Source organism: Geotrypetes seraphini, chromosome 2 (genome assembly GCF_902459505.1).
Source record: "Geotrypetes seraphini chromosome 2, aGeoSer1.1, whole genome shotgun sequence".
Classification (NCBI taxonomy): domain Eukaryota; kingdom Metazoa; phylum Chordata; class Amphibia; order Gymnophiona; family Dermophiidae; genus Geotrypetes; species Geotrypetes seraphini.
In genome coordinates this window covers 67,473,541-67,499,157 of record NC_047085.1, presented here as the reverse complement: position 1 = coordinate 67,499,157, position 25,617 = coordinate 67,473,541, and the positions used below count along the sequence as shown (strand labels likewise).

General features: G+C 46.2%; 1 protein-coding gene across 10 annotated transcripts in view; it reads left to right on the top strand.

Annotated features, from left to right (window-relative positions):
- The window catches only part of POLR2K (RNA polymerase II subunit K), a 40,374-nt gene extending 15,763 nt beyond the window's left edge, over nt 1-24,611 (top strand). For 6 of the 10 annotated variants that reach the window (XR_004538285.1, XR_004538286.1, XR_004538284.1 and 3 more), the window contains exons 3-4: nt 7,219-7,311; nt 24,370-24,611. Coding sequence is in view for 1 of the 10 variants with exons in the window: in XM_033933143.1 (XP_033789034.1) it covers nt 7,184-7,311; nt 24,370-24,392 (151 nt within the window). In the remaining 9 variants the exon portion in view is untranslated. Of the gene's footprint in view, nt 1-7,183; nt 7,312-24,369 lie in introns of all 10 variants that reach the window. The other 4 variants (XR_004538290.1, XR_004538289.1, XR_004538288.1 and 1 more) reach the window with 1 other exon arrangement.
- Nucleotides 24,612-25,617: the final 1,006 nt, after the last annotated feature.

The window sequence follows — 25,617 nt, the reverse complement described above, 5'->3', positions numbered from 1 at the left end:
GATAGAGAGCTACTATACAGCCCTTGGCTTTGGTCGGTCTAATTTCTGAATCCCTCCAGGAATTGAACTTGGAGGTTGGGCAGTCAGCAGCAGTCTAATGCTCCATTATAAGCAGCATGAAGCCATGGTCTTTGTCCTTTCCTGATCATCTGGACATAGCAAAAATGCTCACAGAACACTGGAAGGCCCTGAAGAGTCACTAGCGCCATGTCCAAACTCTACCTCTCAACATATGGGTGACGTCAATCATGGAGCCCAGATGCGGACAGTCTCGCAAGCAGACTTGCTTGTAGAAACATATAAGTTTCGAGTCAGGTGCACCGCGCATGTGCGAGTACCTTCCCACCCAGCACAGGGCAAGTCTCCTCAGTTTTCCGCGGAGCCGAGAAGTCTGTACTTTAACATTCTGCATGTTGTCCCTATACCCCCTTCTAGATCAGAACGATTGATTATGTTCCCTGGATCTCAAGGAGGCTTATACTCGCATCCCCATTCATCTGACCTCCCGTCAGTACCTCAGATTTCGGGTGGGGAATCTGCATTACCAATACAGAGTTCTACCCTTTGGCCTGGCTTCATCTCCCAGAGTGTTCACCAAGTGCCTGGTGGTGGTAGCAGCAGCAGCTCTAAGGAACCATGGTCTTCAGCTATTTCCTTACCTAGATGACTGGCTCATCAAAGATTTAACATCTCAGGGGGTTATTGTAGCGACCCAACAGACTACATGGTTCCTACAAAGCTTGGGATTCGAAATCAACTTTCCCAAATCTCAAACTTCAGCCCTCTCATAATCTACAATTCATTGGAGCTGTTCTGGACACTATCCAACTAAGAGCATTCCTTCTGCAACAACGTCTGGAGGCTCTTCTTCAACTCTGTCATGTAGTGTCTTCCCGCTCTTCATTCTCAGCGAGACACATGATGGTACTCCTAGGTCACATGGCCTCTATTTGCCAGGCTTCACCTCAGTATTCCTCAGTGGACCCTGGCATCTCAGTGGACGCAGGCTTGCGACCCACTCGACACATTACAGTCACTCCTTCGTTGAGACAGTCTCTCCACTGGTGGATGCTCTCTTCAATCTCTCCAGAGGCTTGCTGTTTCAAACGCCCCCCTCATCAGAAGTTCCTCACAACAGATTCCTCGACCAACGCTTGAGCTCATCTCGATGGTCTCCGTATTCAAAGCCACTGGACCAGTACAGATCATCAGTGTCGCATCAATCTGTTGGAATTCAGAGCGATCTTCAATGCTCTCAAAGCTTTTCAACATCATCTTCAAAACCAGGTAGTCCTCATTCGGCGGACAACCAAGTCGCCATGTACTATGTCAACAAACGGGAGGGATGGGATCTCCCTCCCTTTGTTGAGAAGCTCTGAAGGTTTGGGACTGGGCAATCCTCCACAACACCTTCCTCAAAGCTGTCTACATCCAAGGGGCGAAAACTGTTTGGTGGACAAATTGAGTCGTCTTCTGCAACCTCACGAATGGACACTCGATTCCTTGCCTCTTCATCACATTTTTTCGCAGTGGGGAATGCCTCAAATAGATCTCTTGCATAACCTATAACCACAAACTGCCTCAGTTCTGCTCCAGGATATATTCTCCTCATCGCCTCGAGGCAGATGCTTTCCTACTGGAATGGACAAATCTCTTCCTGTATGCATTCCCTCCATTCCCTCTCATTCTCAAGACTCTTGTCAAGTTGAAGAACGATTATGCCACCATGAATCTGATAGCTCCTCGGTGGCAGAGACAACCTTGGTACTCCCTTCTACTGCAACTCAGCAGCAGGGAGCCATACCTTCTACCAGTGTTTACGTCTCTGCTTACACAGAGTCAAGGATCTCTACTTCATCCCAACCTACAGTCTCTACACCTGAGAGCTTGGTACCTCTCAACATAACTCCTCTTCAGTTTTCTCAACCTGTAAGAGACATTTTAGAGGCTTCTAGAAAGCCTGGCACTAGACAGTGCAACCACCAAAAATGGACTAGATTTTCTATGTGGTGCATCTCTCATGAAAAGGAGCCTCAAGATTCCTCCTTATCTTCTGTTCTAGATTATCTTTTGCACTTATCCACCTCTTGCCTCAAGTCTATATCAATCCGAGTCCATCTCCGTACGATTGCTGCTTTCCATCAGCCTATTGAAGGGAAACCCCTCTCTGCTCATCCGGTGGTTTCCAGATTTATGAAAGGACTTTTCAATGCCAAACCTCCTCTCAAACCGCCTCCAGTGGTTTGGAATGTCAATGTTGTTCTTGCTCAATTGATGAAGCCTCCATTAGAACCAATGTCTACGGCTCATCTTAAGTATCTTACTTGGAAAAAGTCAGTGAACTGCAAGCATTAGTTGCTGATCCACCTTTCACAGTTTTCCATCATGACAAAGTGGTCCTCTGTACTCATCCTAAATTCTTACCTAAAGTGGTTTCAGAATTTCATCTCGGCCATTCTATTGTACTTCCAGTGTTTTTTCCCAAGACCTCATTCTCATGTGCTGGACTGTAAGCGTGCTTTGGCCTTCTACTTGGAACGCACCAAAACACACAACTGCTCCTCAACTTTTTGTCTCCTTTGATCCAAAAAAGTTGGGACATCCAATCTCTAAGCGTACCATAAATTGGAAATTCTCGGACTGGGTGGAAGTGACTAGCGGAGTGCCCCAGGGCTTGGTTTTGGGGCCTATTTTGTTCAATATTTTTATAAACGATCTGGAGGAGGAAACAACATGCAATATAATAAAGTTCGCCGATGATACAAAACTGTGTCGGGCGGTTGGCTCTCAAAGGGACTGCGATGAGCTCCAGAAGGATCTGAGACAGCTGGAAACGTGGGCAACAAAGTGGCAAATGAATTTTAACATAAATAAATGCAAAGTGATGCATCTAGGAAAGAAGAACAAAGAACACAAGTATAGAATGTTGGGGGTGACATTAGCAAAATGCGAACAAGAAAGGGATTTGGGGGTACTGATTGACAGAACCCTAAAGCCATCGGCGCAATGTGCAGCGGCGGCGAAGAAAGCAAACAGGATGTTAGGTATGATTAAGAAGGGGATCACGAGTAGATCGGAGGATGCCATAATGCCACTTTATAGAGCAATGGTCAGACCGCACTTAGAATACTGTGTCCAACACTGGTCTCCTTACCTCAAGAAGGACATAACTCTGATGTAGAGAGTGCAGAGGCGAGCCACGAAACTAGTCATTGGAATGGAGAATTTGAGCTACGAAGAACGCCTCAGGAAACTGAGAAGACTGAGAGGGGATTTGATTGAGACTTTTAAAATATTAAAAGGATTTGATAAAATAGACCAAGAAGCAGCATTACTAACACTTTCAGATGTGACACGGACAAGAGGACACAGCCTGAAACTTAGTGGCAGCAGGTTCAGGATAAATGTCAGGAAATTTTGTTTCACACAACGAGTGATGGGCGCTTGGAATTCTCTTCCGGAGGATGTTGTAGCAGAGACTACTGTTCTGGGTTTCAAGCACAAGTTGGATGCACACCTTCTTGCAAATCATATTGAGGGATACGGTAATTTCGGGTCTCCAAAAAGGAGTACCTAAATGGGCCTCCGCGTGTGCGGATCACCGGACTTGATGGACCTCGGTCTGATCCGGTGAAGGCATTTCTTATGTTCATCTCTTTTTTTTTTTTTTTTTTTTTTTTAATTGTCTTTATTAGCAATTGCAAAGGGAACATACAACCGGGTTCAGTACAAACAGATCTAGCATAGAAAACAGCATGAGAAACCCAAGGGCTGGATGCCCCAACACAATTGACATTTTTGAAGTACAAAACCCCCCAGGCAAACGCACTCAAACCCCAAGTTCTTGGCCTCAAACCGCAACAAGCAGACAGCAACCACTCCACATTCATACCCCCAAACAACCAAACACCCAAAAGCACACACACTCACCCTCACTAGTGCAACCACCCAGTGATGGAACAAAAGAAAGAATCCAAGCACCAGCCCCACCAAAAAGAAGAATCAAGGAAAGGGGCCCGAGTCCTCCGGCTCTGAGCTGGAACAGACAGTTAACGCCCACTTCCATAAATCATGATAGCAGCGGAGGGTCAGAGTCCCAACCCTAGAAACGCGGTGAAGCTCATACCGCCCCCACCTCAGCAAACCGAGTAAGCCAGTGCGGGAAAGAGGCCACCAAGTCATCCACCCAATGCTGCAACAGGAGCTTTTTGACCACCAAGATAGCCATGTAAAGGACCCTGTGCTGGGGAAGCGTAAGCCCTCCTGCAGTCAAATCTCGTTGATCTCCCAACAGCAGGAAACCATAAGCCTTCCTGAAAAAATGGATGGCTATCACTTCTGATTGCTGGGTCCTGGATAGTTTTATTGGCCCCTTTCTGGGGAAGACCAGACAAGGCAGCCCGGTTGGAGGCCACGGTTCAAAGTTGTTGGACATTGCAGCCATAGAACCCATCTCAGAGCCTGACTCAGGCTCCAGCAGATACTTGATATACTTTATCGTGCGAAAGAGAGGCAATAAAGACTGAGACCAATTCTGGACCTCAAAGCGGTCAATGCAGCCCTCAAGGTCCCCTGCTTCAGGATGAAAACGGTATTGTCAATGATCACTTCGTTGGCTCCTGGGGCATTCTTAGCTTCCCTGGACTTTACGGAGGCTTATCTTCATATTCCCATTTTTCTGGAGAACAGGAAATATCTGAGGTTCCATGTTCTACAGAAGCACTTCCAATTGTGGCCTTGTCCTTCATATTGATAATGGCACCCAGGATATTCACCAAGGTGATACTGGTTGTGGCAGCCCACTTACAGAAACTCGGAATTCAGATCCATCCGTATCTGAATGACTGGTTCATCAGAGCCCAGTCGGAGTCCAAGGGGCATTAGGCAGTTCGCCAAATCATTCAGCTGCTCCAACACCTAGACTGGGTGATCAACTTTCAAAAGACTTAGAATACCCGGGGATCCGCTTTGCCACAGGACAGAACAAGGTTTTTCTGCCTGACTCGCACCAGGAGAAACTTTACCAGCTAATAAGTACCTTCTAGGAGACTCTGGCTCCAACATCCTGGCAGTACCTGCAGGTCTTGGGGCCCATGGTTGTGACCATAGATGTGGTTCCCTGGGCGAGGGCCCACCTGTACCCACTACAGGATGCGCTTATTTCCCGTTGGGAGTCCACAGAGGCATCCGCTGCAGGCCTGGCTCCCTTGGATGATGGAGGCTCGATACTGGGCTGGCCTGGTGGTTGAATCCTCCATCTCTGTCCTGGGGTCTTCCCCTTCAGATCTCTGCCTGGGTGATACTGACGATCGATGCCAGCCTATATGGCTAAGATACTCTTTGCTCAGACAATCCGGTCCAGGGTCAGTGGTCTCTATCCAAGAGACAATGGTCAATCAATCACCTGGATCTTCGGGTGATTCAGCTGGCCCTCCTGCACTTCAAGCGTCTTCTCTGGAATCAGGCAGTGCATGTCTTCTCAAACAATGCCACCTTAGTGACTTATGTAAGTCGCCAGGGAGACACCAGGAGTGTGTCTCTTCACAAGGAAGCCCAGCTTCTTTTTTGTTGGGCAGAAAGCCTTCTTTTGGCGACTTCTGCAGCTCATGTAGTTGGAGTGGACAACGTACAGGCAGATTATCTCAGCCGTCAGATTCTGGATCCGGGGGAATGGTCCCTGTCCTAGAGAGCTTTCTTCTGCATAGTGGAGCAGTGTGGTCTTCCAACATTCGACCTTAAGGTGTTGGCGGCCAGTAAAAGGCAAATCAGATCTTCAGCCGCCATCATGAACCAGGAAGCAAAGGTTTGGATGTGCTGGTGCAGCCCTGTCCGCTGGAGGGCCTTTGTCTTCTCTCCGTGGCCCATGATAGGCTGTCTGCTGAGACGGATCAAGGCACACTTGGACGATTCTCATGGCGCCTGACTGGCTGAGACGGCCGTGGTAATTCCGACCTGGTTCATTTGCAGCTGGATCAGGGGCTCAGGCTTCCCTGCCATCCTCATCTCCTTATGTGGGGTCTGATTGTGCTCCAAGATCTGGACCGCTTTGGTCTTATGGCCTGGCTTCAAAGACTACCATTTCGAGATTTGTATGGCTATTTCATCTACCCATATTGCTGCTAGAAAGAGGGCTCATTCTACTAGAGGTGTTTCCTCCTCATGGGCAAAGACATCAGTGGTTTCTCTTGAGTTTTTGCAGAGCCGCTACCTGGTCCTCCTTGCATACTTCTACAAAGTTTTACAGGATAGACGTTGCAACTAAGCAGGATTCTGCTTTTGGTTCTTCAGCTCTGGCATCCAGCTCGTCAGAATTTGTGAGACTGCTCTCTTAGTCCAACTTGTCCAGGAATAGAATGAGATTTTTGAAGAACAATAAATAAGTTCTTACCTTTGCTAATTGTTCTTGTAAATCCATACTTTATTCCAGGAACCCGCCCTGGGAGTTCCTGATTTGCAGATTTTCTGCCTCTATAAGTACTGGTAAGCTGGACTTATTAATTCTTGACCAGCCTTTCTAAGAGTACCATCTGAACATATGCACTTTGCTTTGAGGGCCCCTAGCTGTAGCATCCTCTTCTGTTAGTGCAGGCTGCGTCTCCTTATTGTACAGTTCTTTTCAAGTTTATACTGTTTGCTAACCTGTTTGATTTATGTTTGATTGTTATAAAGTTATGAGCAGATTAGACTTTGTTAGTCGGGGAGTTTCCCCGTACCCCTCCCTTTTGTCTATGTCCTCTACAGGTGTTGATGTCTACTTTTGCATGAACTGGAGACCTGAGGGCAGTCCTGAGTTAAGAGGGAAGGGTCTAAAAAATTATCTAAATGAGGCTTCCTAGAAGCAGTCTCACGACATGGGATGCTTAACCCACTTATCCAGAATTTACACAGAAGAATATTAGCAGAAGTAAGAACCTAATGTTGCCACTACTGGGCATTAACAGAAAGCCACCTTTTGAGATAGACCCGGTGGGAGAGGGGGGGAATTGTGAGTGGTGGAAAAGATGTTGGAACCTGCTGAAGATGGGTTGGGAATGGAACAGAGAAAAAGAGATCTTTGGAGGAAATAGGAGACCCTGCAACACAATTAGTTTTTTTTTTTTTAAATTGCAGTTGATGAATTAATTACAGAGTTCACTGTGATTAACTTGCAGTCCTAATTATTAATTTGATTTTTTTTTTTAAGATGGTGTGTGGTTAACACTGAGTTTTATCTCATAGAATGCCACACTGAAAATGAAATAAAAGCCAGGGATCCAATTAGATGCAGAGAATGTGGTTACAGAATAATGTACAAGAAAAGAACAAAAAGGTGTATCCTTTTGATAAATATCTTTACAGTTGCTACATCTGGAACAAACTTAAATAATCCTGAGTTGTAAGTTCAATTCCCACTATATCTCCTTGTGACTCTGGGCAAGTCACTTGACACTTTGCCCTGGGTAGAAAATTAAGTACTGTAACAGTATAAAGTGTGAAATCCCTAGGTTTCAGCAATGGAATAAGAGTTCCTGCCCTGTCACTGAAGAGAGCTAAAATCAATAGCAATCAGCTAAAGCCAAAAGCTGCAAGAAATAAAAGTAGTTTTGCACCACAGGCTTATTCATCCTTGTCTAAGGATCCTGACAGGGTGAGACAGTCTCTAGTTAGAGAGAAGAGAGGGGGTGGCGTGGAGAAAGCGTCCCGGGGAAAGCTACAGCAGAATGCTTTGAGACAGGCAGGGAAACAACCTGTTCTTCAACCATTGAGAACTTCTGTTTCACCTGTGGGCTTGATTAAACAGATGGGAAGACAGAAGTGAGGGAACTCCACTACAGACTGGAAACAGAAGGACAAGGTCAACAGGCAAAAGCCCTTGGCAATAGCCACTCATGGGAGAAAGGCTGAGATATGGCTCAGTAAGGCTAAAGATTCTAAACATCAGGGGTCCCCAACCCCCGGGTCACTAACAGCCAGGCCGCGACAGATCCCCCTTGCATAACATCTTTCCATCCCACCTTCCCATCCTGTGCAGCATAACCCCGCCGACTCTCCCACTATGAGGCTGACATATCTCTGTTCCAAACAGCAGCAGCACTGAACACGCTGCTTTGCAGCTTTCTCTGTTGGGGCCTTCCCTCTGTCACTGCATCACTGGGAAGGCCTCAAAACAGCCTGTTCAGTGCTGTCGCCACTGCTGTTGGAAACGGAGGTATGTCGGCATCGCAGTGGGAGGATCAGCAGGGTTCTGCTGCACCGGGGGGGGGGGGGGATGGGAGGGAGAGATGGAAAGTTACTGCGCAGGGGGATGGGTTGGGGTCATTGTGGTACTGCTGCATCGGATGGGAGGGAGAGATAGAAAGATACTGCGTAGGGGGATGGGCTGGCAGGGTCTGTCATAGGGGAAAACACCCTCCGGGGATTCAAGACAAAGTTAGACAAGTTCCTGCTGAACCAGAACGTATGTATGCAGGTAGGGCTAGTCTCAGGGCACTAGTCTTTGACCAGAGGGCCGCCGCGTGAGCAGACTGCTGGGCACGATGGACCACTGGTCTGACCCAGCAGCGGCAATTCTTATGTTCATCGGGGTTCTGCTGCACAGGATGGAGGGAGAGATGGAAAAATGCGCAGGGGGATGGGGTTATGCACAGCAATGGGAGGGAGAGATGGAAAGATGCTGCGCAGGGGGATGGGTTTGCGGGGACGGTGGGGTTCTGCACAGGGATGGGAGGCAGAGATGGAAAGATGCTGTGGCGGGGTCAGCAGAGTTATGCTGCATGGGTGGAATGGCTTCGTATTATCTGTTCCACTTTTTTTTAATTTCAGAAATGTTATGACCTGAAATTCAGTTTGTTTACGGATGATCTGCAATTTGCTTATTTGTTAACCATTTAAAGCTGTATTTTATAAGGAAGATGTGGCATACAAGAACAATGCTTAGATTAGATTAGATCTAACGCAACATAATTAAATTGCTTTCAGGGTTCTGCTTGGTGGATAGGAGGGATAGAAAACAGAGTAGACACCGAAGAGGTAGTGGAAAATATGAAAAAGGATCTGCAAAAGTTAGAGGAATGGTCTAATGCTTGGCAACTAAAATTCAATGCAGAGTAATGCATTTGGGGATTAATAATCGGAAGGAACCTTATATACTGGGAGGTGAGAAGCTGATATGCACGGAGGGGGAGAGGGACCTTGGGGTGATAGTGTCCGAAGATCTAAAGGCGAAAAAACAGTGTGACAAGGCAATGGCTGCTGCCAGAAGGATGCTGGGCTTTATAAAAAGAGGTGTAGCCAGTAGAAGTGTTGATGCCCCTGTACAGGTTGTTGATGAGGCCCCACTTGGAGTATTGTGTTTAGTTTTGGAGACCGTATCTGGTGAAGGACATAAGACTTGAAGCGGTCCAGAGGAGGGCGATGAAAAAGATAGGAGGCTTGCACCAGAAGACATATGAGGAGAGACTGGAAGCCCTGAATTTGAAGAGCAGAAGCAATTTTTTAAGGCCACCACTTCAGTAAATGTGTCTGCACTGAAAGCATTATTCTTAGTAGCTGACTGCATTGCTAAAGCTAAGAAGCCCTTTACAATTTGAAGAGTTGGTCCTGCCTGCTGCTAAGGACATTTGCCGTGATCTTTTAGGAGAGGCTACTGCTCAAAAGGTGGCCAGTGTTCCTCTTTCAACTAGCACCGTAATCAGACGAATTGATGAAATAGCAGAGGATATTGAGGCACAATTGTTAGAGAAGATTAATGAGTCACTGTGGTATGCAATCCAGGTTGATGAGTCTACTGATGTTGATAACAAGGTTATTTTTGTGCAATATATTGGTCACTTTGTGTTGGTATATGCACAGATGGAGCGGCTGCCATGACTGGACTGACAGCTTTTTGGTTTCACTACTCAAGTCAAGGAGGTTGCTTCTGAATTTGAGTCTATACATTGTAGTTAAATAATAATCGAGAGGAAAAGACCTCAGATTCCTGCACCAACATAGAATTTGAATTCAAAGTGGTTTAAGCAGGGACATGTTTTCTTTCATAGGTCAAAAACCTCTCTTAGCTGACTGAAAAAAATATTTGTAGAAAGTGAATTATGTATTATATGTTTGCTCAAACGGTCAGCTGTAAATAAATTAATGCACTTATCTTTGGTGCTGATAAGAGCCCGACGGGACCTGTTTCGCCAACTTGTTTGGCTTCATCGGGGGACTTTTTTGAAAACTGCAAAGAAAAAAGTGCAGTCATACACAACAAAATGTATGAACTAAACAGTTGTTAAATGATTAAATAGAAATAGTACTCACTGCATTCAGTTTAACTTCTACTGCATATCAAAAATGGTGCCGATAACTTGCTAAATGCTAAGCATGCACACTTGTACTGAGCTCTAATGATGTCATACATCAGCTGATAATACCAGCAAAAAAGCACTACTGAATTCAATAAAAAGAATGCCACCCCACAGTACTATTGAGCCCAGACGGTTTCAATATATTTAAACAAAAAATCCATCTGGCTTCATGCTGAAGTAACTTTTTATCCCAGGACAAGCAGGCAGTATATTCTCTACATGTGGGTGACATCATCAACGGAGCCCCGTAGTGGACAGCCTCGCAAGCAAACTTCCTTGAAGATCTTCAAGCTTGCGAGTGTACCATGCATGCGCGTGTGCCTTCCCGCCTGAGTCAGGGCATGTGTCTCCTCAGCTTGGCCTCAGTTCTTAGTTTTCCGCGGAGCCAGATGCCCTGTTCCTCTACTCTGCGTGATTTCTAAGTGCCTCTTGCACTGCGGCTTGCTTTTATTGTTTTATCGAGTGAATCACTGTGTGGCGTGTCTTCTGTCAGTCAACCCGGCCGCCTGGCCTCGCGTGGCCACCGCTGTCTTTTTCCCTATGTCCTGGCCTGTTACCGGGTTTAAGAAGTGCATTCGGTGCAACCGGGTCATTTCCATTACTGACCCGCATCGTTGGTGCATTGAGTGCCTGGTTGCTGACCACCGTACTGAGTCTTGCCCGCGCTATGCCACTCTCCAGCCGCAGGCCCTTCGCAGACAGCGGGCTAAGATCCTTGAACTCTTTGGCATTATGGAGGAGGGTAAGGCCTCAACCCCGGCCTCAGCCTTGGCTCCAGGGGCCCCGGCCTAGACTAAGTCACCCTCGATCTCAAAGGCCTCGACGGCTATTCTGACCAAGGCCACGGCTTTAGGTAAGTCTCCTCTTCCTCCTTCAGATGTGCTAGTGAAGAAGCCTTCCACAGAGTCTCTGGTGAGTGCTGTTGCACCCACCTCTTCGAGACCTCCCACCAAGCGTGCCTCCACTCATAGGGAATACTCTTCCTCGAGGTCGCCCTGCTGCACCTGCCCGACCAGATCAAATGGTTTCGGTGCCCATTTCGAGAACATGCTAAAGGCTATCCTGACTACGCAGATATCTTCGGTGTTGGGCCAGCTGGCCTCGGCCTCGACCTGGCCCACCAGCCTGAGCATCCCCCCGAGGCTCCTCGGGACAAGTCTCACAAATCTCGCCGTTTGTCTTCTAGTGCAGTGTTCTTCAACCTTTTTACACCTATGGACCGGCGGAAATAAAATAATTATTTTGTGGACCGGCAAACTATAAGACTGAAATTTTTAAAAACCCCATTGCCGCCCCATCCCCGCGAGCTTGGTCCCATTAACCATCTGATCCCATCCGCACAAGCCTCAAATAGTTATGATTTTATATTGAACATATTTTATTAAAGTATAAAAAGAAACAATATTCTGTACAATTGTCATTTTATAAATATAAATAATACAGGGCAAGGATCAACAAAACCCCCGTCTCCCCTCCCCTTCACATATATCCCCTCTACTATCAAGAAAACTGAATAAGCCAAATTATTACAGAATGCTACACAAATATCATGCTAACAGAATACCACAGTCACACATGGCAGGAATGGTGTTAGGGGAGTGGAACTAGGGCAACTGCCTCCTGGTCAGAGAGAGCCCTAAGCCAGCTGGAAGCTAAAGAAGCACTGCCTGGGCTTTGCACTCCCCAGTTATGTCTAACATCAGCTCTAGCAGGATACATATTTTAAATCTGATATATTCTAATCACAAGATAGAAATAAAATTATTTTTTTCTACCTTTTGTCGTCTCTGGTTTCTGCTTTCATCTTCTTTTCACTCTCTTCCATCCAGCGTCTGCCCTCTGTCTCTTCAATCCAGCATCTGCCTCTTCCATCCACTGTCTGCCCTCTACCCCTCCCCCTTCCATATGGTATCTGCGTTCTTTCTATGCCCCTCTCTCCTACACCAGATCTAGCATCTTTGTCCCTCTTTCCTTATTTTTCATCTGATCCCCCTTCCCAGCATCAATCTCTTTCTACTTTGTCATTCCTCTGTCTCTCCCCTTTCCCTCATCTGATCTCTCCATTCCATCCTGACTCCTTCCCCTCCTCTAATCTCCCTGCCAGCTGTTTCCTTACAATGTTCCTCCTCCCCTGTCCAGCAGTACCTTCTCCCTTTCTTCCTCCCCTTATCCAACAGTAATTATCATCCATTCCCCTTCTCCCCTGTCAGCAGTAGCCCCTTCCCCTCCCTTGTCCAGGAGTACCCCTTCTCCCTTTCCTCCTCTTATCCAACAGTAACTCTCGTCCCTTCCCTTTCCCTTCTCCCCTGTCAGCAGTAGCCCTTTCCCCTCCCTTGTCCAGGAGCACCCCTACTCCCTTCCCTCTCCAGCAAATGTTTCCTCTATGTAGGCTAGCGGCAGCTCTGTGTGCTTTTAACTTCGGCACACAGCTGCCCCTAAGCAGTATTTTAGCTGCGGTTTCATGAGGCAGCCTCGGGGCCTTTGGTAGGCCGGCCCGCTTTGATGATGCGATATGGGCCGGCCTATCAAAGGCCCCGAGGCTGCCTCATGAAACCGCGCTAAAATACTGCCTAGGGGCAGCTGTGTGCCGAAGTTAAAAGCACACAAAGCTGCCCCTGCTTGTCGGCACTTTTTGCTGTGGCTGGGGACCCGAATCCTTCGCGGACTGGCGGTTGAAGAACTGTGTTCTAGTGATTCCTCTCCTGCTATCTCAAGGCCTGGATAACCTTCTAATGCGCCTCGACCGAGGCACCGCACTAAACCTGCCTCGTATTTGAGGCACCTGCCTTCGAAACAGCCGAGGGATTCCCCTCCTCGGCGGGGATGGTCCCCTGCTTCCCGGGCCGCGAGACCTCGGTGCAGCAGAGACATGGGTCTTGTTCCCGACAGCCTCCTTCCCCGTCTGTTTCCCCGGAGCGTGGCTTGTCTCAGTCAAGGTACCCTTCAACACCTTTGAAGGGGCTTACTTTCCCTCCGGCGTCTCCGGAAATTACTCCCCGGGTTCCCTGTACCTCAGACCCAGGGTCCTCTCCGAGTCACGTGAAGAGTGGGTGTTCTTCGACTCCCCCACAATTCTGCAGCAGAGCATCCTAGTTGTTCCGGTCTCAGGAGTCCAATATGACTGCTTACTATTCGAGGGAAGTTTCTCCTTCCTTCTCGGCCGCTCCAGGGTCTCAGTCTTCCTCGCCTCCTGAGGGATCTTTCGCTTCTAAGACCTACTCTTTCACCAGGTTTGTCTCTGATATGGGGAAGGCTCTTCAGCTGGGTCTCCAGTCTGAATCCTGCTAAACCCAGGAATATTTGGTGGAGATGGGTCTCCCTCATCCACCTCGGGAATCTTTGCATCTGCCTCTGCATCAGATCTTGAAGCAGACTTTTTCAGGAATCTGGAGACCCCTTATGCGGTTCCTGCCATCCTTTCCAAGATGGAGTCCCGCTATCGGAAGGTTCCATGTAAGGGATTTGAAAAGGCCCAGCTTTCCCATCAGTCCTTGGTTGTGGAATCTTCGTTGAAGAAATCTAACCCGTCCAAGGTCTACGCGGCTGTCCCCCCAGACAGAGAGGGGCGTACGCCTTTACCAGAACTCGATGATGGTGAACCATGTGCTTAATTATAATTTCACTTTTACCTCCTATCCGATATTGCATTGCCATCATGCAATAGTTTCAGTCAGATTTGGCTGCCCACCGCCGACAGGAGTTCCAGGAGACGCTTTCCCAAATTCGTCTCTATATGATCCAGGCCTCCTATGATGCTTTTGAGTTGTCATCTCAGGTCACGGTGTTTGCGGTCGCCATGCGCTGCTTGGCCTGGCTCCGCATCGTTGACATGGACCCCAATCTCCAGGATCATCTGACGAATCTTCCTTGTGTGGGGAATGAGCTGTTTGATGATTCCATTGAGGCGGCCACTAAACGCCTCTCCAAGCATGAGTTGTCCTTTGCCTCCCTTGTGCGGCAGAAAGCGAAGACTCCACCTGCTAAGCCGTACAAGCTTCCTCCGAGGTGCTACCCGCAGAAATCTATGCTGGATTTCTCCCGTCCGCCTCCTAGGCGTCCGCAGCAGCAGCGTCCCCTAAACCTCAGGCGCTTGCTACAGCCAAACCGGTGCCATCCTTTTGACAATTCAAGTCAGAGCATGCCGGCCCCCTTTGTCCAATGGTCCTCTCTCCTACCCATAGGAGGTCGACTCTCATTTTTATTATCAGTGGGAGGTGATTACATTGGACACCTGGGTTCTCACCATAATTCTGGAGGGGTACTCCCTTCATTTCTATCACATTCCTCCGGACCTTCCTCCAAGAGAGTTTCCTTCAAACAGGTCGCAATTTCCCCTTCTCCTTCAGGAGGCTCAGGCTCTCCTTCGCCTCTGGGCTGTGAAGAAGGTTCCGTTGTGTCAACAGAACACGGGGTTTTACTCCTGGTATTTTCTGGTTCCCAAGAAGACCAGGGATTTGCGTCCTATTCTGAACCTGAGAGCTCTCAACCGTTTTCTGGTCAAAGAAAAGTTTCGTATGCTCTCTCTCCCGATGTTGTACCCCACTGATAGATGAGGGGAACTGGTTATGCTCGCTGGATCTCAAGGAGGCCTACACTCATATCCTGATTCATCCAGCCTCGCGCAAATATTTAAGATTTCGGGTGAGGAATCTCCATCTCCAGTATCGAGTTCTCCCTTTCAACCTCGCCGCCTCCCCAAGGGTTTTCACAAAGTGTCTTGTGGTGGCCGCAGCCCTTCGGACGCGGGGCCTTCAGGTCTTTCCTTACCTCAACGATTGGCTCGTCAAGGCGTCCTCTTGGTAGGAGGTTATTGTAGCAACCCAACAGACTATTACGTTCCTTCAGAGTTTGGGCTTCGAGGTGAACTTCCCCAAGTCCCAGATGTGTCCGTCTCAGTCTCTCCGGTTCATTAGAGCGATGCTGGACACGCTTCGCCTGCGCTCTTTCCTGCCTCAGCCTCGTCAGGATGCACTCATCTACCTTTGCCGAGGGGTGTCTCTCCTTTCAACAGTTTCGGCCAAGCGCATGATGGTACTGCTAGGTCACATGGCCTCCACGGTTCACGTGACTCCTTTTGCCAGACTTCATCTTCGCATTTCTCAGTGGACCCTGGCCTCGCAGTGGAGACAGGATCGAGACCCCGTCTCTCAGCACATTGTGACTCCTTTGTTGACACAGTCTCTCCATTGGTGGATGCTCTCTTCCAGTCTTTCCAGAGGTTTGCTGTTTCACACTCCTCACGACAGATTCGTCCGCCTACGCTTGGGAGGCTCACCTCGACGGTCTTCGCACCAGGGTCTTTGGTCCAGCGAGGACCGCCGCTGTCATATAAATCTGCTGGAGCTCTGAGCCATTTTAAACGCTCTGAAGGTTTTCCATCATCTGCTTTGCGACCACGTGGTTCTCATCCGGACGGACAACCAAGTGGCCATGTATTATGTCAACAAACAGGCCGGGACGGGGTCTTTTTCCCTTTGTCAGAAGGCCCTGCTGCTTTGGGAGTGGGTGATATGCCACAACATCTTTCTCCGTGCTGTCTACATTCAAGGCTAGCAGAACTGCCTGGCGGACAAGTTGAGTCACCTGCATCCACACGAATGGACGCTCAATTCCTCGACTCTGCGTCAGGTGCTTGCTTGGTCTGTTTGCGTCCCCCCTGAACCACAAGTTGCCTCGTTTCTGCTCCTGGATTTACTCTGCACCGGCTCGAGGCGGACGTGTTCCTTCTGGATCAGACAAACCTGTTTCTATATGCGTTCCCTCCATTCCCTCTGATTCTGAAGACTCGTCATGCTCAAGTCAGTCCATTATGATTCTGATAGCTCTTTGGTGGCCCAGGCAACTGTGGTTCTCCCTTCTACTTCGGCTCAGTGTCTGGGAACCTCTGCTTCTACCTGTTTTTCCTTCTCTGCTTACTCAGAGTCAAGGTTCTCTGCTTCATCCCAACCTGTAGTCTCAACATCTTGGTTCCTCTCAACATGATTGCCTCGTTTCAGTTTTCACAATCTGTACAGGATGTTCTCGAAACTTCTCGGAAGCAGTCCACTAGACTGTGTTACTCTCAGAAGTGGACTAGATTTTCTTCTTGTTGTGCTACGCATCACAAGGAGCCGCAATCTGCCTCCTTGTCTGCTGTGCTGGATTATCTGCTGCACTTGTCTAGGACTGGTCTCAAATCTACATCTATTCGAGTCCACCACGGTACCATTGCTGCTTTTCATCAACTTATTGACGGCAAACCTCTCTCTGTTCATCCTGTGGTTTCCTGGTTTATGAAGGGTCTCTTTAACGTCCATCCTCCACTCAGACCTCCTCTGGTGGTTTGGGATCTCAGTGTTGACCTTGCCCAGATGATGAAACCTCCATTTGAGCCCATTTATAAGGCTCATTTGAAATTTCTCACTTGGAAGGTAGTGTTCCTCATTGCTCTCACATCTGCTCACAGAGTCAGTGAGCTGCAAGCTTTGCTTGCGGACCCACCTTTCACCGTTTTCCATCATGATAAGGTGGTCCTCCGTACCCATCTTAAATTCTTGCCCAAAGTGGTTTCAGATTTCCACCTCATCTAATCTATCATTCTTCCTGTGTTTTTTTTCAAAAGCCTCATTCTCGTCCTGGAGAAGTGGCGCTTCATATTCTGGACTGTAAGCGTGCGTTGGCTTTCTACTTGCAACCCACTCAAGCTCATTGGCCTGCTCCTCAACTTTTCATATCTTTTGATCCAAATAGGTTGGGGCGTCCTGTTTCTAAGTGTACCATCTCCAACTGGTTGGCAGCTTGTATCTCTTTCTGCTATGCTCAGGCTGGTCTCCCACTCCAGGGTCGGGTCACGGGGCATAAGGTAAGAGCAATTGTGACGTCTGTTGCTTTCCTCAGATCAACTCCTATTGAGGATATCTGCAAGGCTGCCACTTGGTCCTCGGTTCATACCTTCACCTCTCACTACTGTCTGGATACCTTTTCTAGATGGGACGGCCATTTTGGCCAGTCAATTTTGCATAATCTGTTCTCATAAATTGCCAACACTCCCACCGTCCCCTTTTGGTTAGCTTGGAGGTCACCCACATGTAGAGAATATTCTGCCTGCTTGTCCTGGGATAAAGGACATTTACTTACCGTAACAGGTGTTATCCAGGGACAGCAGGCAGATATTCTCACAACCCACCCACCTCCCCTGTTTGGCTTCTTTGATAGCTATCTGAACTGAGGCCACGCTGAGGAGACACACGCCCTGACTCAGGCGGGAAGGCACGCACATGTGCGGTACACTCGCAAGCTTGAAGATCTTCAAGCAAGTCTGCTTGCGAGGCTGTCCACTATGAGGCTCCGTTGATGACATCACCCACATAGAGAGAATATCTGCCTGCTGTCCCTGGATAACCCCTGTTACGGTAAGTAACTGTGCTTTTTGGTGATCACCCCCCCCCCCCCTCATATTTCGATTCTCTATCAATGCACAGACATCTAAGATCCTTGAATTCATGATGAAACTCTATGCAGTGCTCAACTAAAGGTGCACTTACTTTTTTTAGTTTTAAATTATACTTGTGCTCGCTCACTCCAAATTTTAAATGGATGGATTGACTTACCTACATAGAGTTTGGCACAGGGACAAATAGCAATATAGATAATAAAATCAGTATTACAGGTTAAAAAATGTTTGATCTGGTATTCTTTACTGTCCCCAGGATTGGTAAACATTTTACTTTGGCATGTCAAGGAACAAATGCTTCAATAACTGCATTTGTTAAAACCCTTTGGCAAAGAACTGCTGCGTGCAGGAGAAAACATATGGTAGGCTGCTGGACTGAGAATGTTTTTCAAATTTTTTTCACAAGAAAAAGCAATCCTTTAAAGGCACACCTTGAAAAAAAGGATTGGTTTGTACAATTTTCCAGTTATCCCTCAAGATGTTAGTTGGAATGTTGCCCTGTGCATTAAAACGAACCACACACGCTAGGATAATTTATTCAGCGTTGTTCAAAGTTTTCTTTGCTTTATTAAACAACATATCCCTGTTGCAATATGTAGCACGTTTCTGTGCACATCTCAATACATTTTAGGGATAGCCTCACTCTAGCAATTTAGAAAACAAAAAAGTTTAGCTTGATTTGCATCTACCAACCCTAGAACAATTCCTCCTAATGCATAGGAATTGGGAGAATGATAAATTTATCTCTTAGGGCTAGATTCACTAAGCAAACCAATTGTGTACCCATCGGTTTGCGACCCGATTTTACTCTGGCCCGATTCACTTACCTCTGCTGATCCGATTCCAATCCATGCATGCAAATGAGGGGAATGGCATGCAAAGTAGGCAGGGACGCAATTCACTAAAGAAATATTGGGAACCGACTAGGCTGGCCAATCAACACAAGAAGCGACCGCTGGGGACCAGTCGCAAATTTCCTTTCCAACTGTCCTCGGCCTGAAATCCCAGCCTGCAGCCCATCTCTGCCGCTTGCTCTCTGCCCCTTCCAGCTGAGCCCTGCTCTTGCCGCCCTGATTCTCCTGCTCTCTGATGACCTTCCCCGCAGTGCGAGCCTGTGGTTTTAAAGTGGGGCTGCACTGCAGGGAAGGGCGGCAGAGAGCAGGAGAGAATAATTGCCTGCTTTTAAAAGTCCCCAGCTGCTGTGGCTCTTCACTGGGGCAGTGAACTTGTGTCGGCAAAGAGGACTCTCCTGGTCTGATCTCTGCCCCACCTCTCCTGCCCCAGACAACGCCATGGGGCTTTGCAATAAGATGACACTGCACGCTGATGAGAACTTGTTGCAGTTGGGAAGCCCCCAAGGCACTGCAGCCCCCCACATCATTTCTGTTTTGGACAGAAAGGGGAGAATTCGTATCCAGCAGGAGACTGGAGTGAGGGAGGGAAGGAGCTCAAATGCAATAGCCCAAACCCTTATGTCAATTTCAACCCTTTAATAATTTGCTCCCTCCAGTCAGTGGCGCACTGCGCAGAGGAATTTTCACTTCTTAGGTTTCCTGCTTTTTCGTTCTGCATTGGCCATTGTAGAAGGGAGTTGGGGGGGGGGTGCAAAGTTTTGCAGAGACAAGTAAAAGCGCAGAACCTACTCTTCTGGGAGCTTTGGGTGATTACCGAAAGAAAGGAAAATTGGGAGAAAGGGTGGGGGGAACCGAGTCTGAGCCCGAGTCGAGCGGAGCGCCACAAAGGGCTGTGGTGGCAGCTTTCCAACCCCTCGCCTGCACTTCGCGCTGCTCTTTTAGGGGAAGGGACAGCAGCGGGCTTAGATGCCAGTTTACGAGTGCTGCTGACTCCATGTTGCAGGGGATGGAGGAGAACCGAACTGTGGAGAAGTTTGTGGCTTGTGCTCAGCGCGACGTCAGGCTCCCGAATAAAAAGTAAAAAAATTAACCACGGACATCAAACGCATGTGGAGACAATCTACAGGCAAAGTAGATGGTCTGCGCATGCGTGGGGATCGCTACCTAATGATCCATGTCCTTGGATGGGGGCGTGCCTCCAATCACCACCATTTGCATGAAGGTCATCCTGCCTCCAGTTGCCCAAGGATCAGACACGAATCTCCAGATTAGTGAATCTAGCCCTGACACTGGATGACAACTCGTATAGTCCAGAAAGGTGTTTCTATCAGTCGACTTCACATGCAAATCAGTAACAAAATACCCATCTTCTTGAATTATTTGTATATCCAATTCTTATGCATTAGGGGAAAACACGCGGTGGGCCATTTTGTGAATCGGATCGGTTAGCAGCGATTGTTGTTAAACCTGTGAAAACAGGTATAGCCACGATCACTAACTTTAGTGATTCGGGGCCATTGTTAGCAAAGCAGGAAGCAAGGCTGAGGAGTAGCTTAATGGTTAATGCAGTGAACTGTAAACCAAAAGATTTACACTTCTCCCTCCGTATTTGCGGGGGATGCAGGCGGACCATAGGTGCGAATATGGAAAAACCGCAAATAACTTTTTAAATGTTATTTGTGGTTTTTAGAAAAAACTTTTGTTTTTATTATTGAAACCATGAATTCTGGGCTTGGAGCAGCAAGCAGCGATTTCTGGGCTTCGATTAGGCAAACATGCTGGAAAGAAGCCTTTCTGTGGATGCTGAGAAGCAGCGTTTTTCTCAGTGCACACTGGGAATCATGGAAGCAGCAAATTTGTGGGAGAAAGCATAAATGCAGTGATTTTCAGAGTGAATGGTAAGCGATAAACTTTTTTATCAGTACAGTAAAAGGAAAAAGAACTGTAGTGATGATGTAATTTTGGGGGGTGGAGTCGGCAACCGAAAAATCACGAATAAGTGAATCCACAGATATGGAAACCACGAATACGGAGGGAAAAGTGTAGTTCAAATCTTACTTTAACTTTTTTTTATTGCCTATTGTACCTAAATGTATAAGCCAGCTGCAAGCCTGAAGGCGGCTGAACATAAGAATTGCCGCTGCTGGGTCAGACCAATGGTCCATTGTGCCCAGCAGTCCACTCACACGGCAGCCCTTAGGTCAAAGACCAGTGCTCTAACTGAGACTAGCCTTACCTACATACGTTCTGGTTCAGCAGAAACTTGTCTAACTTTGTCTTGAATCCCTGGAGGGTGTTTTCCCTTATAACAGCCTCCGGAAGAGCAAACCAGTTTTCTACCACTCTCTGGGTGAAGAATAACTTCCTTACATTTGTACGAAATCTATCCCCCTTTTTTTTTTATTTATTTATTTATTTATCATTTTAATACATCCTATATACAAAGATGTTTAAAGGAAATACAGAAAGTATAATACTCTCTTAGTCATAATACAAACTAAGAACTGAAATTTAAACATCCATAATAAATCATCTAATACAGTCCACAACCTGAGGAGAAGAGACAAGATGAAAATAAAACCCCTCGGGAAAGGGGAAAAATACAAAAGAAAATAAAAATATTAAGAAATAGAGCAGCTAGATCTTATCCTATCCAAAATAATAATACCGCATTATTAACCTGTATCATTCGGACTGTGTAGAGATTCCTTTACCTTCAAGGAAAAAACCTAATTGGGCAGGTTCAAAGAAAATATATTTACTCCCCTGATAGGAGATAAAACATTTACAAGGAAATCGCAACTGAAAACTTGCCCCCAAAGCAATCACCTTTGATCTATATAACAGAAATTCTTTCCTCCTGGATTGCGTCCACCTTGAAACATCAGGAAATATATATACCCTTTCCCCCAAATAGGTAATCTGCTTTAAATTGAAATATAATTTCAGCAACATCTCTTTATCTTGAAGAAATACCAACGAGACCAATAAAGTTGCTCTTCCCTGAGTTTCAATATCAGAAGACTGCAGAATAGCGGAAACATCTAATTGAGCATTTTCATCTACTAAAGCTTTTTCTTTCTGCACTTGTTTTAAGTAATAAATTCTTTGTATCGGGGGAAGACTTGCTTCTGGTACATTTAAAACATTCAACATAAAGTTCTTAAACAGTTCTTGAGGTGACATAAACTTGGCAACCGGAAAATTAAGAATCCTCAAATTCAAATTCTTCTGCTGGTTTTCCAGGTTTTCAATCTTCCTCAAAATCATCATTTTATCTGTTGTTTGTTTGGTAATTAAATTCTTAGTCTCTGTTGTTACTTTATCTAAATTTTTTAAGTCCACTTGGTGTTGCTGGGTAATAGTCTCTAAGGAGTTTATCCTGGAAGTAGAATTCTGAGTTATAGTAACAAAGTTAGAACATACCAGATGAAGATTCTCAATCGCAGACCAAATAGAATCCAGGGTAACAGCCTGTGGTTTCACCAACGGTCCAAGGAGGGAGATACCGACTTTGGTACGGCTCCTGCTCCAGCGATGGAATTCTGGGCTCCTGCAACCTCCCCACTGCTGGCTACCGACGGCTCCTCTCCCCCAGAACGCTGCTTCTCCGACATCGAAGTCAGCGTGTCTGTTGTGTGTTTCACTTCCGGGTTCACTTCGGAGAGAGAGCAAGCCTCCCCCCACACACCAAGGGAGCCCTCTTGCCAGATCTGCTGCAGCGAAGATTCTTCGGGAATGGGAGGGTTGTGCGGTCCTCGTGGGCTCAACGAGAGAGACATATCGCTGTCCAAGCTGTGGAGTTCCTGCTCCACGGCAACGGAGACGCCCGATGTGGAAGGAGGGACTGTAAATGCTGTTATTACAGTCTGCCTCGGCGTCGAGAACCCCGAGGTAGGTAGAAGGATGCCCCTCGGTTTTCCTCTTCTTTTAGGCATGAGAAATGGCATTTTTTTAAAAAATGAAATGAAGAAAATTTTCTCCTAGAAGAGGGAAGTGCTCCTCTCAGCATCCTGCTCAAGACGCCATCTTGTCTTTCTCTTTCCATCTATCCCCTTTTAACTTTAGAGAATTCCCTCTCGTTCTCTCTACCTTGGAGAGGGTGAACAACCTGTCTTTATCTACTAAGTCTATTCCCTTCATTATCTTGAATGTTTCGATCATGTCCCCTCTCAGTATCCTATTTTCAAGGGAGAAGAGGCCCAGTTTCTCTAATCTCTCAATGTACGGCTACTCCAGCCCCTTAACCATTTCAGTCACTCTTCTCTGGACCCTTTCGAGTAGTGCTGTGTCCTTCATGTACGGCGACCAGTGCTGGATGCAGTATTCCAGGTGAGGGCATACCATGGCCTGGTACAGCGGCATGATAACCTTCTCCGATCTGTTCGTGATCCCCTTCTTAATCATTCCTAGCATTTTGTTCGGCCTTTTCACTGCCACCGCGCATTGCAAAAATGACTTCATTGACTTGTTGACCAGTACTCCCAAGTCTCTTTCCTGGGGGGGTCTCCAAGTACTGCACTGGACATCCTGTATTCGTGTATAAGATTTTTGTTACCAACATGCATCACCTTACACTTATCTATGTTAAACCTCATTTTCCATGTCGCAGCCCATTTCTCGAGCGTGTTTATGTCACATTACAGGTCTTCATAATCCTCCTTCATCTTCACTACTTTGAATAATTTCATATCGTCAAATTTAATCACCTCATTTTACCAATTTCCAGGTCTTTTATAAATATGTTGAAGAGCATGGGTCCAAGCACCGAACCCTGCGGCACTCCACTCATGACGCTTTTCCAGTCCGAGCATTGTCCATTTAGTCCCACTCTCTGTTTCCTATCTGCCAGGCAGTTTTTAAACCATGTGAGTATTTCATCCTCTATTCCATGACTCGCAATTTTTCAAAGTAGTCGTTCATGTAGAACCTTGTCGAATACCTTCTGAAAATCCAGATATACAATGTCGACCGGGTCACCCTTGTCTCTCTGCCTGTTTACTCCCTCGAAGAAGTACAGCAAGTTTGTCAAGCAAGATCTTTCTTTGCTGAAGCCGTTCTGGCTGGTCCTCATCAGATTAGGAGTATGAAGTGGTATATATTTAGATACATTAGGTATTTTTCTGTTCCTGGAGGGCTCATAATTACAAAATAAGAGTTACTGGAATTTGAACTTAGAACCCTTTGTTTAAAGTCCACTGTACATGTACAAGATTCTTAATTCCGGAAACCAAAAAGCTCAGGAAACCAAAATTTGACGTGAACCGGAAGTAGTCAATTTCCCCGATTTGACATACATTGAAACCAGGATAGGTGCATGCATTTCTCCTGATTTCTGCATAATTTAGGTTGGAGGTTGGTAAGTGGCGAGCTGCAGATTCCAGGGTGGCAGAGAGAAGCAGAAAAGGCCAGAGGGATGGAAAGTGGTAAAGAGAGCTTCAGATTCTACTCAGAAAAATAAGTTGTTGAAGTTTTACAATGAGAGTGATGACCAAAAATTAATGAAAACCAGGGGGAGCAAAATAATGCTAATGAAGCTCCCTACAAGAATTCTCGTGAGTAGGGGTTGACTACTTACAGGTTCAGGAATGTAGTGTCTGTCTGCTAGAAAGATTAACGAGGTAAGAATCTAATCTTTTCCGCTGACTTCTAAATTAGATAAGTCCAGAATGTTCTGCTTTTTGTCTTTAATTCATGTACAGTATATATAATATACATTTGTTTTTAAAGTTTTCTTTAACTCTGAACATAACAGTGGTAGTATTTGATGCACGGTGACGTCCATAAAGTGCTCTAATTTTCTCCAAGACATCCATCATCTGCTTTTTTGTGCATTTTACTTCATTGGGCATGATTCAAGTTCTTCTCCATGGTTGCAGAATAGGAAAAAATGTTGGTGAATCAACATTTATGGTTCCTATAAAATGCATACTGTAGTTTATGTTCTGTTATCTTCTGTTATAGGTTTTGTAATAAAGTTTTCAACAAATAAGTGTACATTTTCTTGTGTTTTTCTATGTTCTTCCCATTCCTCTTTTCTCAGGCTGTGCATGTGGAATTTTAATGTGTGTGTGTTTTATAGTATTAAAGCAAATTTAGGATACTATTATTTGTGATTTCATTTATGAAGAGTCCTCACTTTAGTTTATGAAAATAGATGGTACCTTGTTTTCTATATGCTTCTAATCTGTGGGATAGATAGTCTTCTATTGGAAATTCATGTAGTGGGAAACTGCTTGCACTTCAGAAAATATTGAAAGCCTAGTGTGTCACTGAGGGCCCCTTTTACAAAGCTGCAGTAAGTATGCTGCTGTGGTAAATGCATCAAAGCCCATAGGAATTGAATGGGTGTCAGTGCATTTACCACAGCAGCAGTGGCTTTGTAAAAAGGGCCCCTATTCTGGTACTCACATGCTAGTTCAAAAAGTTTTTTCTCCTTTTATGTATATTTTGGAGGTTTGCTACTGAATATTACTGGTTATACTGGCTAACCCTGATAAAGCAATTTAACTGATCAGTGGCTGTTTCTAGACAGTTAAATCTTTCTAAATATCTACCACTGGTTTACTAGCCAGTGTGAGGGAGATTAGTCTGTTCCCTTGTTGTCCTGGTACTTAAACCTTTTTTATTTTTCACCCATGTTCTCATGTGCCATACAAATAATGTAGCAATGGTCTCAGTACAGAACTGATGGTTTTATCAAGGCTGGAAAGACTTGGTGTGATGGTGGGGTTTAATATTCATTATATCATATGATAATTTTCATTTTACTCTTGCTTTGTTTTGTTTTCTTGCTTTGGCTTTAGATATATGCATACCTCTTCTTTCTTCTTAAATTATTTAAAAAAAAAAAAGCTTACCAAGCCATTAATCCACTTTCTAGTGCAAAAAACACATAAGTCTTTTACCAGTGGGCTATTCTCCTTTACTTGCGAGTTTGTAGAAGACATCATCTACCTTTTTTCTCTCAGCTCTGCCTCCTGCATCTCTGGGCTGTGTCCAT